Genomic DNA, 14712 nt, shown 5'->3' with positions numbered 1-14712 from the left:
GCATGGTGGATGGGAATTGATTTCCACCCACACTTCCAATACTGTGGAAATGAAGTGCAAGGCTGGAGCAAGCAAGCCAGTGCTGGAAAGAAGTCCCAACAGGTTACCTTGAATTTAAAGATGACCTCTCCTGTTTTTCACTTTGAACGTAACCCTGCTGAAGGGAACAACATGTATCCTCGCCTCTCTAGAGATTTGGCAGCTCCAGCTTTCCAGATGGGGCAAGCAGAGTAGGAAGAGGAGGGCCTGGGTGTTCCAGCAACCAGCCACTGCATTCTAGAGTGCCTCCTCCCCTGTGCTCAGCCACGTGCCTCGTAGTGATTGTGCAGGAAGACATGCAACAGTGAGGACATTGGAAAGTAAGCTGAGGTGGCACAGCAGCCAGCAATGACATCCGCAGCCAAAGCAAGCAGCTGTAAGGCGTTTCTATATCAGGCCGTTACCCCACACTTATACCTGAGCTTCTGCTTCCAGATTCTTTGGGGGATTGAGATTGCCTCCTTTACACATGCTTTTTTTCCAGGGTCGGGGGAGGTCTTTCTCTGCCTTTCTATATGTTTTATTATACAGCCAGAGCCACTAGGTGGTGCTGTAGTATAGTGGAATTGCACAAGTACATGCTATAAATATAATGCCACTCAGAAAACACTGCACTTTCCTCGATCCGGATGATGACATCGTGTAAAGGACCTGCAAACTATCATGAGTGAGCAATCACGAGTGCACAATAGAAGCTTCGTGTAGAAAGGCCCGTACACTCAAGTGAGGTGGAACTATAGAGCAGCTTTCCCCAAGCTGGAGCCCTCCAGATGTGTTAGCTTGCAACTCCAATCACGCCCAGCCAGCACTGTGCATGCTTGCTGGGGCAATGGGAAGTGTAGTCAATACACTCGGAGGGTACCAGGTTGGAGGAAGCTACTGTAGAGCATTTCTGCAGTGAGTATTGCTGGCTGCTCCTGGATATTATGTCAGCCCACCTCTGTTTCCTACAGCCTCACCATCAGTATTTCTCCACCCACCTCGTGCACACCCCTACACAACTGCTGTTAGGTGCATAGCTGAATACAAGTGAAGGGGGCACTGCAGGGTTCAGCTTGTTTCATGGTTAATCTTGGGATCTGGAACCATGCAGGTGGGTGCGCACACCCATTCCTGTGGGAGGATTATGGCTTTTGTGAACAACAGGTTGCCCTGGATTTGCAGTTGTTCATTCACTGAATGCAAAGGAACAAGGATCATGCCTATCAATGTGCTGTGATCATAAGTATACTTACTTATTTGGAACTCAGATATGGGGATAAACAATGCCATTCATACTTTGCAATGTGAATGGGGGATCACTTATGTTTGGATCTGGATTGTTTTAATCTGAATACAAACTCAGAGGCACACAGCTCCTGATCCAGCCAGGAAATAGATCCTTCAAGGAAGTCTATTCCAACCCCCAGATCTCCCTTTCTGGATCAGGGTAAATGTGTTTAGGGGATCAGGAGGCCTTCATCTGACACAAGTCATTTGTAGTTACACAGTGATCAAATACAGAGATGGATGAATTGGTTCCGACGACTTTCAAACTATTTGAAGCACTTCGTTCCATCCTGTTTCTGCATAAAAGAGTGGGTAAAAGATTAAAAAAGGCTATTGGCTGACTGCTGCTTAAAAACTGGACATTACAAGAAATACTTAGAAGGCAGCATTTTAAAATGACTTAGGGAGCAATCCTATGGGCTCTAGTCAGCAGCTAGACGGCCATATGATATCTGGTTTTCCAGGAACCGACCTTAGAGCCCACGCTCTGAGGAGAACTGACCTTCCTCCCCTTCCGCACTGCCTCACAGGCAGCGCAGAACAGCCTCACACTCCACGCTCAGAAGAGGAGTGCGGAACAGCCAAAAGAGGACGTTCCGGGGGGGTGTTCCGAGGCAGGGAAGGCGGAAATACTGGTATGACACATCCTACGTGTTGTCCGGCAGCCTCCTGCCCCGCTCCGCCTTCCCATGGCTAGACAGCCAAAATTGCAAATGCAGTGCAGGAGAAGCACGGAGGGAACGATCCCCTCCATGCTTCTCCTGCCCTGCAATGGGTAGGCAGTTGCCTCTGAGTTTGGCCTATCCCCCTATGCATGTTTAGACAGAAAAAAGTCCTCCAACTCCCAGCATTCCTCAGTCAGCATGTTTTTTTCTGTCTAAACATCCATAGGATTGCACCCTCAATGTTCCCATTTCAATGTCTGAAATCCGCTGAGGATGCCCTTTTAATGGTGGTAGCTCCCCCCCCCCCGACTCACCAAACCCCAAGCCTGAGCACCTTCAGAAGACCTCCTGGTTCAGGCTAGCCTTTTGGGGTTCAGGAATAAGTCAGGAAAGGGTGGGATAATGTCACTGATATCAGGGCTGGCGCAAAACACTTTGCTGTCTGAGTCGAAGGGCAGCTTCGGTGCTCCAATGGTACAAAAGCCAATCAGACTGGCATGGACTTCAACACTGGAAATGGAACAGCATTCTCCACTGCACCTGAAGGCAGCAGGCTAGCTTAGGGGGCACAGGGCAGGTCTCATGGCACATAACTCCAACACCTCGCAGCTACTCCCTGCCTCCTCACATCCACACTAGAGGCAGTCACCTCACTCTGCCTAATGGTAGGGCTGACCCTGATTGATATAGATGCAAACTTACTCTGTTTTGCTGATTTGTGCAGGTTAGGCATCTAGATAAATCATTTTGATTCTCATAGAAATGGGACACTTGGAAAATCAAGCAAACATTCTTTGGATGTTTGGGAATGGAAATCTTTCTTTTGTCCTTTCTTTTGCCATTTATGATCAGAAGTGGAATATTAATTTTTCAAATTACCATTGGAATAAGTTTAGTTTCTAATTAATTTGTTTAATATTTTTTAAATTGCATAGCATTCTAAGGTGAAATGAAACACTGCTGGCTAAAATAGCTGATTGAAAACATTAACATTGGTTTTGATATTTTATGTTTGGAAAAAAATCAAGTCAGTCCCCCCACGGATTGACAGCTTCCTAGGAAGAGTGAAGTTCACCAAGATGACTTGCAGTTTTACTTAGGATTTCTGTCAATCAGTATTTTACCAGTGTCTATTCAATCAGTTTGTGATCACTGCCTAGTCACTTTGTAAATGTTCTGTAATTTAATTATAAAGGGGGGGGAGGATAATTAAATGAGAAAAAAAATTCTTATCCAATAAACTACCATTAGTAAATGTTCCTGCCTGAGGACATGAAATTACTACACAGTATCAAAATACTAATCTGATTAAATATAACGTTGGAATGATGAAAAATGAAGATGCAAATAAACATTTATGACAATAAAAGCAGGAAATTATATTTTCATCTGACATTTACATCATGCTAATATTTCTGTCTTTAATTTTCTACTGTTAGTTTCACACAGTGTAGCAATTAACCAAAAAAGTTCATTTCTGATCAGGGGGGGTTAATGTTCCTCTACCTACAGCATTGCCACACTTTTTAGACAGCAAAGTCGAGGTGTCGTCTTTAAGATGTTTCTTATTACCTGCAACTCGAGGCTCCCTCCGATTGCATCTAAGGAGGCCAGTTTTTTAAAAGGTTGCAGATTTTCACACTCATCACCTCTCAGGGCCAGATGCTGAAGTGTTGCAGTACAGTGAGAGATAACAGCAAGTGGCTATGCTGATCATGTTCGGCACATCATAGGTGATCCACTTTCTTTACTATTTTCTTGTTTCTCCATGTCCATCAACATGGAGCTGCCTGCAAAGCTGTCTGTATTCTGTGATTAAATAATATAAAGTTCATCCTAACAATCCAAATTCCCTACCGAGAAAAACAAAATCCTGCAACTTGTATTAAGTGTGCAAATTTATGGACTGTTATATACTACTTTGCACACTTCAGTCTGAAGTGTTTGGTATCCTGCATAATTTATTCTGGCTTTGCTAGTCAAAGCTATGCAAGGCACTGAAACCCCAGTGAGTGGAAATCTTATTCAGCCATTCCTTGACTTCTGACATTTCAGCACGCTCATTGCCCACAAACATTCGAGCATGCATTTGCAGCCATAAGGGCTGGAAACTTGCTTTTAAAAACCCTGAGATCTCAGGAAACTAAGTTCTGTGATCAAAACTACATTCTGTATTCCTGTGGAATTGCAACATTCATACAGCCTTAGTTAAGAGCCTTGAAGGTTTATGACTCAAATTTCATTTCAGGATAAGTCAGCAATGCATTCCCTGAAATTAACTAATGGGATGAAACTAACTAACTCTCTCTCATCCCACCCAAGCTCCATGAGTGTGGGTTTAAAATGTTTGTTTCAAAATGGAATTTGGAATTAAACAATTCTTACATTCTTATATTCCTCTGGTTAGCTGATGCTGCTGACAAACTAAAATGATGACTATCATCTGAATGTCTTTATGAACTTCCTAGAGGTATTTGGCTGGCCATTGACCCAGAATGCTGGATTAGATGGATCTTTGGTCCAATCCATCTGGCAATTCCTGTGTTCTGAACTTGGGGGAGGGACTGCAGTTTGATACTAGAGCACATGTTTGACATGCAATGACTGCAGGTTCAACCCCTAACATCTCTAAGTAAAAGGCTCAGGCTGAAGGTGATGGAAAAGACCCTCTCTTTGAACCCCTGAAAGACAGACAATACCGGGATAGATGGACACAGAGTCTGACCTGGTATAAGCGAGGCTCCTGTGTTCCTATCCTACCTGTCCTGGGCCATAATTCAAAAGAAGCAGAATAGAATTTAGCAGTCGAGGCTGGTGGCTCCGATGTCAGTGGGGCAGTGAATCTGCTCCGGGTTTCAGTCAGAACTCTAAAGTATCTATCCAAGGGTTGCACTTTGGATAACTCCGTTAGAGTTCTGACTGGTTCTGACAGAAACCTGGAGCAGATTCACTGCCCCATTGACATTGGAGCCACCAGCCTCCACTGGAATTTAGCTTTCATGTTCAATATTCCAGGAATTCCTAAACCATCCTTTCCCAAGGCAGTGCCTTCCAGATGTGTTGGACTACAACTCCCATTATGCCCAGCCAAACATTCATTGTTTGGATGTTTTGGGACTGTGACCATTTTCATTATCAAAATTACATCTTTAAAACTAGGGATCAAATGATGGCAGAGAAAGCCTGTGGTACAAATTTTTATTGGATTCATTCATCCCATAACCTAAAACCTGTGCCATGTTAGGATTCACCGTCATTTTCACAAATACAGTACAGCTGACTGTTTAATATGAAGTGACACATGCAAGCTCATGATCGGACAACACAATTTTAATTTGCAAAAGCAGGCAGGTATCAGGTTTTGCTTATCACACAGCTCTCAAAACATAAGACCTTGTTCCAAGCCCTTGCAATTTGAATACTGGGATTCTTCTGTTTTACATGATGAATGCTTGGCAAAAAGAAGGGCATATAACTCTTCCATACAAATTCGTAGTTCTTGATCCTCTGAAATGGAAGCCCTTTTAAGTGAAGACAGACATGGGGTTGAATCTAGATTTAGGGTAGACCTATTGAAGTCAATGGGACTCAAGTTAGTCATGACTAACTTAAGTTGCATTGATTTCAGTGGGTCTACACTAACTATTACCAAGTCTGGATCTAGAAATAACATTTAAATATAAGACATGGTGGGTTGTTTACCTGTGGTCTGAGTCTGTCTTCCTCCTATCATCACAGTTTACATGACAAACAGACATTCTATCAAGTTAAATGTTGCGTCAGCTGTCAGTTTTGCCCCTCCCACATTTTATTTTCTAAAGCTCCACATATATGTTTATCCATGTGCACATTAATTCTTCCCTCTATTTTGAAAAAAGAAACCATTTAAAATAGTTGCAAAACTGAACTAGGAGTTGTGGGGTGTCTTAGTGATGATGTCACTAGTGATGGCCAATCAGTTTCAACCACAGCCAGATTTTGCTGCAAGCTTAAAGAACCCTTTATTTAAAACAACACCCTGTAGAGGGAAAGGTATATTTGGAATGAACACAGTGGGGGTGCTTCGATTCCACTGCCACTGTTCTGGAAATGTTACCTCTGTTTTCATCCTAAAATTCCTGGGTTTCTATGGAACATTCTGTTTCTGTGGAAAGCTTCTGTTTTAGGTTACTGCTGCACACAGGGAAGAATCTGTACAGCTGATTGCTTCAGTTTTGGATTGCTTAGGATCAGGACGAAACCTTGTGCAGCCAAGGCTCCAAGCTGAACTGTCAGACACAGAAAATACTGGTAAGTCCAAATGGGAAAGATATCAGCTCTGACTAGTATCTCAGAAATGTAGAAAGAACTATAATTTAGAACGAGAGACAGCACTGCCTTGGCTGCATTTAGATGAGCTTCTAGGCGAGGATTGTGGAAAATGGATGCATTTTGTTCCAGATTTTGGACATGCCTGAAAAGAGAGATGAGAACTGCAATGGAAGAGAAAATCACCACCACCAGGGGAACAGCACAGCCCAGGATAATTGAGAGGAGTTTGTGAGACAGAGTTATTTGGACCAGGATGACTTTGTGCTGCTTGTAGTTGCTTGTAAGGTTCAACTCAGAGGGAGGGCTGAGTGTCTGATTGTTCAGCTCTTTGGTCGGATTTCCCTGTGAAACTTCTTTAAAGGCCCAGAGCATCAGGAAGGAAAAACCCAGAGGAAGTAGCATGGAGCCAAGGAGGAACAAACGTAGAAAGCTAAAAAAAAATAGCTTCACCTTAAGCAGAAAAGGCTGTTTGAAGTTGACAATCTTCATGCAGTAGAAGATGCTGAGCAAGGCAGTGAAGCAGAAGCTTGAAGTGCCAATGGCAGTATCAAGGATGAACATGATTTTTTGCACACTGAAGAACTTTCTGTAGAACTCTTCCCAGGTGAGTGAAATGAAATAGTCCAGAGTTACTGTGGTGGAGAAGCAAAGGTTGGACAGTGCCAGACTGGCCAGGATTTGGTCATTGGGCATCAGACTTCTGCTTTTCATCCAGTCGGCAAGATTCACACCAAAAATAAGCCCACTGGTGATGATGACGAAGAGATAGAGGGCACCTGAAACAGTGCAGTAGAAGACTGTGAGTGGGCTGGGGTCATTTGTCTGGCCGCCAGACACAGGGTATCCCATCGTGATATCTGTACTGATGGAAGATCTATGGAATGTGATCTCATCTGGCTCACACTGAAAATCAGAGGTCGATCAATGCAAATGAGCAGAGTCCTCCAGTTACTGTTTTTCTAAGTGGCACCTGGGGCATACATGTGAATTCCATGGCGTGCAGATACATAACACAATTGCAGCCTTAGACTACAATCTTTACTCACTTATCTGGGAGTAAGTCACTGAACTCAGTGGGGCTTACTTCTGAGGAGACATGCCTAGGATTTCCCTGTTAGTCACTTTTCAGATACGACAATGATCTACTTCTGATATTTCAGAGTAGCCAACAGGCAGGAGCACTTCATGATTCTATTTTTCACACCATCATTCCTTAGTTTCAAATTTACCATGAAGAATGTAATTGAGGCCAATTCATTCTAAGGGGAGACCATTAATGGTTAACAAGGTTGTGAAACTGATCCCTACAAATCATTCCCATTATTTGTGGCCCTTCCGACTTCTCTGAGGGAAGAGTCTGCCCCAAATGATCAAAAATGGCGGGGAGGCGGGGAGAAGGCCTGTGAGTGTCACTGCTTCTTCACGGTTTGCTCTTCCATTTTTTGCTGCAGAAGGGCATGATGGAATTGGTGGCAGCCTCTTGCAGCCAGCCATTGTGTGCAGCCCTCTCATGCCTGAACCCTATAAGTTAGGCCATTATTATCCCCACAGCACAGATGGGTTATGAGGCTAACTGAGCATGAGAGAGAGATGCTGCAACTGTCCCTTTTAACAGGGAAGCTCCTGGGTTTTTGCCACCTCTTTCTGGTAAATCACTGTTCCTAATTTCTCTCGGTTTTTGCATTTTGTGGGTGCCTTGCTAACAATGTGTTAGTGTGAATTGCTGGAGTTGCCAGACCTCTGGGTTCGGCCCCCTACACAGGGTCTCTGGAAGTTAAATCTCAGAGTGGGGAGTGGACACACCTTTGCCCTCTTCAGAAATTATGCATTCAATCAACGTGTGGATGGGGCTGTTCTGACTAGCTCTGTCTCCTAGCAGCCATGAGTACAGAGTAAACATATTTGGCAGGGAAGCCTTCCTGTGTACAGCTGTATGTGCAAAGGAGTCCCTGTTTCAGATGTTCACACTGTATGCGCAGATGCCAATGGGCAGGGCAAGCGAGAGCATATGACACTGGCCTTTATTAGGCCTTAGAAGTCTGCCACCTAGTGGAGTACACTAAATTACACTTGCAGAGACATGGGACAAAGAAGTCCATAACAGCTGATGGAAACTCATCTCTAGATCTTGAGTCAAAATTTCTTCCTTCTGTAAAGGCACAAATGAGAATGTATAATATGAATTAACTGTATATTATTTTGTGACGTCAGTGGTAATTTGACCACAGACGAAAGTGGGATGAGTATAACATCATGGGAAATAATCCCTCCCTCTCTCTCATTCCATCTTCAACATCTAGAAAAACTATCCAGCCTGCAGCCTTAGTGCAAGAGGATTTTCACTGATTTTCCATATAGCTTGTTAATTCTGGCTGGTTACAGATTATCATTGTCTCCAGACAGCTGAAAGTGGCACAATATGGATGTCAGTCAGTTTGGCAGGTTCTTCGTGGTCTCTATGCATCACACATATGGACTCTGCACCTGTGCAGAGACTCATTCGGGAAACTCCTAAAGCTGAGCAGCGTTTTGGCGGGAACCCCTCCCCCACCCTCTATAGTATATACAGCACGGGTTCCCGCCTTTCCCCTCAGTTCCTTTTCGACCGCCTTTCGGTTACCTCACTGGGAACTTCTCTGACTGTTTTTTCATCAACACCGAGCCTTTTAGTGATTCTTAGCAGTTTCTTTTCTTCTTTATTGGTTGTGATATATATATATATATATATATATATACATACACACACACACATATATATATACACACACACATACATATACATATATATATATATATATATATATATATTTAAAAATTAAAAACTTATTTAAAAAAAAAATTATTGGAAGGACTGAGGAGAATGGAGATAAGCATCACTTCAGGCTGCTTTTAGAAAATGCATGGCTTGTGGCAGTAAAGTGCCTTCCTTGGACCATCACTCACTCTGCCTGATTTGTTTGGGTGAATCCCACAAAGTGGAATCCTGCCATCATTGCCAATCACTCTCTAAACAGGCATGTAAGAATTGGGCAGACCAATTAAAGGCTATTCTTTGGCAATGAGCCCTCCAGGCAGTAGTCATGCCTAAAGCTCAAACGCCTCGTGAGCGTGCTGCCCCAACTCCTTCCACAAGCACAAAAGGCAGGGCCATGATGACTGAGACTTCTCCCCCGCCCCCAACAATAGCTGAGGAGGGTAGAAGAGACCCACCAACACTGGGTAGATCCTTAGCCATTATGGTGGCAAGGAAAATTTCTAAAAGGGCTAAACACCCCAAACCCTCTACCGATACACCGGCCAAGAAAAAGAAAAAGGAGGTGACTGAAAAATCTGAGATGGAACGTGGCATTCTGCCTCCACCTCTTCTACTTAATTCTCTAATACATGTGGTAACTACAACTCCACCTCACATAGTGGTCTTGGACCCGATCTCCATGGCCTCAGAGGGTGAACTTAGAGACATGCCACCTCTTCTATCCCATCCATCTCCATCAGATCGGGACTGAAGGTCCAGGTCTCCTACTCCAAGTTGTCCACAGATGACTTTGTAGTCTCCTCGGTATTGACTCAATTTTCACCTAGGCAATGGGACCTACTTCCTCGGTACTGATCTCCGGATCCATATTAGTCCAGCTATTGATGTGGCTATGTTGATCGCGACCAATCACACTCTCCAAACTGAGAGTGGGATTGCTACTCTGGCTGATTGTCATCCCCACACAGATCTCAGCAGAACAAGGACTGGATACTTAGAAGCGATCAAGATCTTCTCTATGATCGTTCTCGCTACTTGGGAGCTACATCATCATATACTCTCTTTCAGCCTGTGCCGCCTACCCATTTGGTAGGCTCCTGACGTTTTTCTACCTCCTCCACTGGTGCTATTGTGTGCTACTTCCATACCAAAAGGGGCCCGTATGGAACTCCCAACTCTGCCTCTGGTTCCACCTCATGGCTGCACCAAAGTGGCACAAGCAGTGGCAGCTAACTCACCTGACTCAGCAGACAACTATCAGTCTGACCCCTCCTCATATTCTTCAGTCCCCCTTTCGGTATCTTCCCTGGATGAGGTAGTGGGAACAAGAGATAGAGCCCCACCTTCTGAGGACATGGGACATTTCTCCAAACAAGTGCTCCGAATGGCACAGTCCTTCAGAATTGAAGTACAATAGCTTACTGAACATCTTTGTGACCCAGTTTTTGATACCATCACCATGGACCTCTCAAGCCCTGTAGCTATTCTGTTCCTACCAGTTCTTCTCCACACTGTGCAGCAGACTTGGAAGACACCTTCCTCAATGGCCCTGACATCTAAGAGGTTGGAATCAATGTATAGGATGCAAGAGAAAGATGTTGTCTTCCTTTTTGCTCACCCAAAGCCACATTCTATAATCGTGGAGTCAACGCAGGGGCGCTCTCGAAAATCCCATGCATCACCCATTGATAAGGAAGGCCATAAGTTAGATCTTGTAGGGTGCTGCCTCTACTCTTTGGCTGCTCTAGGGCTACGAGTTTCAAACTACCAGGCCATGATGGCCAGGTATCAACTCTTCCTATGGGGAAATATAGATTCTCTTAGTGCAGACCTTCAGGAGGAACAGAGGGAACTGGCTAGGAAGTTCCAGTCAGAGGCATCTAAATTATCCCAACAGCAGATAAACACGGCCTGATATCAAGCCGACTGCACTGCGAAAGTTATGGTCAGTGCCATGGCTTTGAGAAGACATGCTTGGTTTCATTCCTCAGGTTTGACTCAGGAGGCCACATCAAGAATAGAGGATCTGCCTTTCAATGGAGAAGGATTATTTAATTTGAAGACTGATGAACAAATGGACTCAGTGCAGAAGTCAAGAACAACTGCAAAAGTTCTGGGCACCACATTTTAAGAAAGATGCAGACAAACTGGAGAGGGTTTAGAGAAGGGCAACAAAGATGATCAGGGGACTGGAAACAAAGCCCTAGGAAGAGAGACTGAAAGAACTGGTTGTCACAGAGAGGAAGGCCAGGATCTCTTCTCGATCATCCCAGAGTGCAGGACACAGAATAATGGGCTCAAGTTACAGGAAGCCGGATTCCAGCTGAACATCAGGAAAAACTTCCTGACTGTTAGAGCAATATGACAATGGAACCAATTGCCTAGGGAGGTAGTAGGCTCTCCCACACTGGAGGCATTCAAGATAAGGCTGGACAGCCATCTGTCAGGGATGCTCTGACTTGGATTCCTGCATTGAGGAGGGGGTTGGACTTGATGGCCTTGTAGGCCCCTTCCAACCCTACTATTCTATGATTCTATGAAAATGGGAATTGGACAACCACCACAACATCACGTTCCATACCGACCTTGTCGCTGTACCAACAGCAACATTCCTATCTCCTTAAACATCCAGGAGACAGAGGACCAATATACCAGTCTTAATAGCAGCAACGGAAGAACTACCCCTCCTCCAAGTATCAGGAGAAAGCTAAGGGGGACAGTGCTTCCAAACGTCATCTTGGACTTGAATATTTTCCCTATAAACAGTGATTCTCACTATCTCCCCTTTGGGAATTTCCTGAAGTACTTCTACCCGACCTGGCTGTCAATAACATCAGACAGGTGGGTTCTAGCTATTGTCCACAGGAGTTACAAGACAGAATTCTCCACCATTCCACCATTGGGTCCCATATGAATTATACCACCTTCGGAGGTCCTCAAAGAGGAAACACAAACTCTATTTCAGAAGGGAGCTATTCAACGTCTCCACCCTGGATCCATCGTGAGGGGCTTCTTTTCAAGATACTTCACCATACCCAAGTGGGACAGGGGCCTTTGACCCATCTTAGATCTCTGTGAACTAAACAAGTTCAATGCACCCAAAAGATTCAGGATGATTACACTAGCTACGATTCTATTCTGTCATAGTTATCCTCAATCTTCTTCAAGCCTTGGGACTCAGAATCAACAAGAAGTCTCAATTCACCCCTGCCCAAAGGGTGCAATTCATAGGGGCAATACCATCAGGCAGGTGCATTGTTTGCCAGACGTTGAACTACAGCACACACCGTTCAATGCTTCTTGGGTCATATGGCAGCAACAGTGTTGGTCGTAGAATGGGCTCGTCTCCACATGAGACCTTTACAAAATTGGTCCGTGCGGATCTTCCACATGATGGATAATGCATTTCACACCACTAGCTTTCTACAAATCGAGGATTGAGCTCTTCTGTAAATCCCAATGTTTATTTATGTGCTATGGGGGATGTTCCAAGCGATTGTCAGTATCATCCCAGAGACTAGTGTCTTGGATTCTACAAACTATTCAGTTAGAGTACCAGACCTCGGGGAGGGGCCTACCACCTTGAATCTGAGACCATTCGATGCAGGGAATGGCAACATAGAATCATAGAATAGCAGGGTTGGAAGGGGCCTATAAGACCACCAAGTCCAACCCCCTGCTCAATGCAGGAATTAGAGTCAAAGCATCCCTGACAGATGGCTGTCCAGCCTCGTCTTGAATGCCTCCAGCGTGGGAGAGCCCACCACCTCCCGAGGTAATTGGTTCCACTGTCATATTGCTCTAATAATCAGGAAGTTTCTCCTGATGTTCAGCTGGAATCTGGCTTCCTGTAACTTCAGCCCATTATTTGGTGTCCTGCACTCTGGAGTGATCAAGAAGAGATCCTGGCCTTCCTCTCTGTGACAGCCTCTCAAGTACTTGAAGAGTGCTATTATATCTCCCCTCAGTCTTCTCTTCTCAAGGCTAAACATGCCCAGTTCTTTCATTCTTTCCTCATAGGGCTTTGTTTCCAGTCCCCTGATCATCTTCGTTGCCCTCCTCTGAACCCTCTCCAGTTTGTCTGTATCCTTCTTAAAGTGTGGCGCCCAGAACTGGATACAGTAGTGCCTTTGAGGGACCTATGCAAAGCAGCCACTTGGTCCAGGCCCTCAACTTTTGTTAGGCAGTAAAGATTGGATGTATGAGCCCAATTGGACTGTGCCTTTGGCAGAGCTGTACTTTCATCACTACTGAAATGAATCACCAGCCTACCTCCGATAAGTTAGCTTGTTATTCACCCATATGTGTGATGCACAAAGACCACAAATAAGAAAGACAGGTTGCTTACCTGTAAATGTAGTTCTTCGAGTGGTCATCTGTGCATTCACACAACCCAACCACCACCCCCACTTTGGTGTCAGTGTTGTAAGTTATTGGTACTGAGGTGTATTTTCCTTGAGCTCGAGACTGTCAATTGTGTTCTTAAGGAACTGAGGGGAAAGGCAGGAACCCGTGCTGTATATACTATAGACGGTGGGGGAGGGGTTCCCACCAAAATGCTGCTCAGCTTTAGAAGTTCCCCGAATGAGTCTCTGCGCAGGCACAGAGCGCATATGTGTGAATGCACAGACGACCACTCGAAGAACTGCAGTTACAGGTGAGCAACCTGACTTTACTGGATGTCAAGTTGGTGTGGCTGTTTTCCATACTGAGGATGGTTGTAAGCCAAGCCAAAGCCCTGAGAGCAAGTAGATCAGCTCTCAGCCTGGGCAAGACCATTGCAGAAAAGGGGAGAGAGGGAAGCCTGGTTAGCACTCCATTACCAATCCTAATTCTTGTCTAAGGGTGTAAGAGTGAAGAAGAGCTGTAATAGACTGGGTGCAGTTTCTCTGCAACAGAAACTAGGAGACTCTTGAAGAGCAGAGGACTAATATTTTGCCTCCTGGGAGAAGGGATTGCTGCTAGTCTTGCCCAGGAGGAAGGAACAGCTACAGCCTGCTTTGCAAACCAGGACATGATGGCTTTAGTCTAAGGAGCCAGACTCCAGGGGCTGGTGGTTTCTGGAGCCAACGCTGAACATGACAGCCCTTTGCTTCCTTGTAACTACCAAGATGCAAGTTGTGTCATCTGTGGGTGATCCATCTATGGATGCCTGAGCAACGTGGAGAAGCTATTCAAGTGACTGAGCTTGGCTACCCAGTAAAGGACTCACTTAGGCTGCCACTTGAAGAGATTCTACTTCTACTGTGTACAGTGGCAGGTGGCAGCTCTGCCCTCTGCTGTCCATTTCTGAGCACATCTGTATGGTATCTATTCATGTATGCAGCACTCCATGCAAGCAGAAACCCTGAAAAAGCAGGGTTCCCAATCACACCTGCATACATATGGTTGTATGCATGGAGGCACGTTTGGTGTACCCTCAGAGCCCTGTACTTCTTCCATTTCATGGCCCCACTCTTTACAGTTCCTTCCTCTATGTTCATGTATCCTGTGTCTGCCAACTGGAGAGTTTTTGTGGTTGTCACAGGACTTTGTTGTTTTTGCTGCAGCAGACTAACACAGCTGCCCCTCTAGAAGTAAGATTCTGTTTGCCTTGTTGATTATTTGGTCATGCATTTCAGTTACATTCCCAGTTACTTTCAGAACAGTTCCATAAACGCTTTCATTAGAGAT

The 14712-nt window shown here is 44.8% G+C and overlaps 1 protein-coding gene across 1 annotated transcript; it reads right to left on the bottom strand.

The window, feature by feature from the left end:
- Positions 1-4585: 4585 nt before the first annotated feature.
- LOC146352872 (taste receptor type 2 member 9-like) lies at positions 4586-7133 on the bottom strand. The gene is made up of 2 exons (XM_084829688.1): positions 6735-7133; positions 4586-4654 (listed from the first exon to the last, which is right to left on the bottom strand). The coding sequence occupies exons 1-2, from the start codon at positions 7131-7133 to the stop codon at positions 4586-4588; spliced, it is 468 nt and encodes a 155-aa protein (XP_084685814.1).
- Positions 7134-14712: the final 7579 nt, after the last annotated feature.

This window comes from Heloderma suspectum, chromosome 2, assembly GCF_057233095.1.
Source record: "Heloderma suspectum isolate Gila_16-S chromosome 2, 16-S_ref, whole genome shotgun sequence".
In the NCBI taxonomy this organism is placed as follows: Eukaryota; Metazoa; Chordata; class Lepidosauria; order Squamata; family Helodermatidae; genus Heloderma; species Heloderma suspectum.
Note: the sequence above shows the minus strand (reverse complement) of the source record. Positions and strands in the feature narration are given on the sequence as shown.

Coding starts and splice junctions, on each gene's coding strand:
- LOC146352872 (XM_084829688.1), bottom strand. CDS start 7,133: ATGGGATACCCTGTGTCTGGCGGCCAGACAAATGACCCCAGCCCACTC. Junction 4,655..6,734: donor AACAGCCTTTTCTGCTTAAG/GTGAAGCTATTT, acceptor TCTGTCTTTCAG/GGGTTCAAAGAGAGGGTCTT.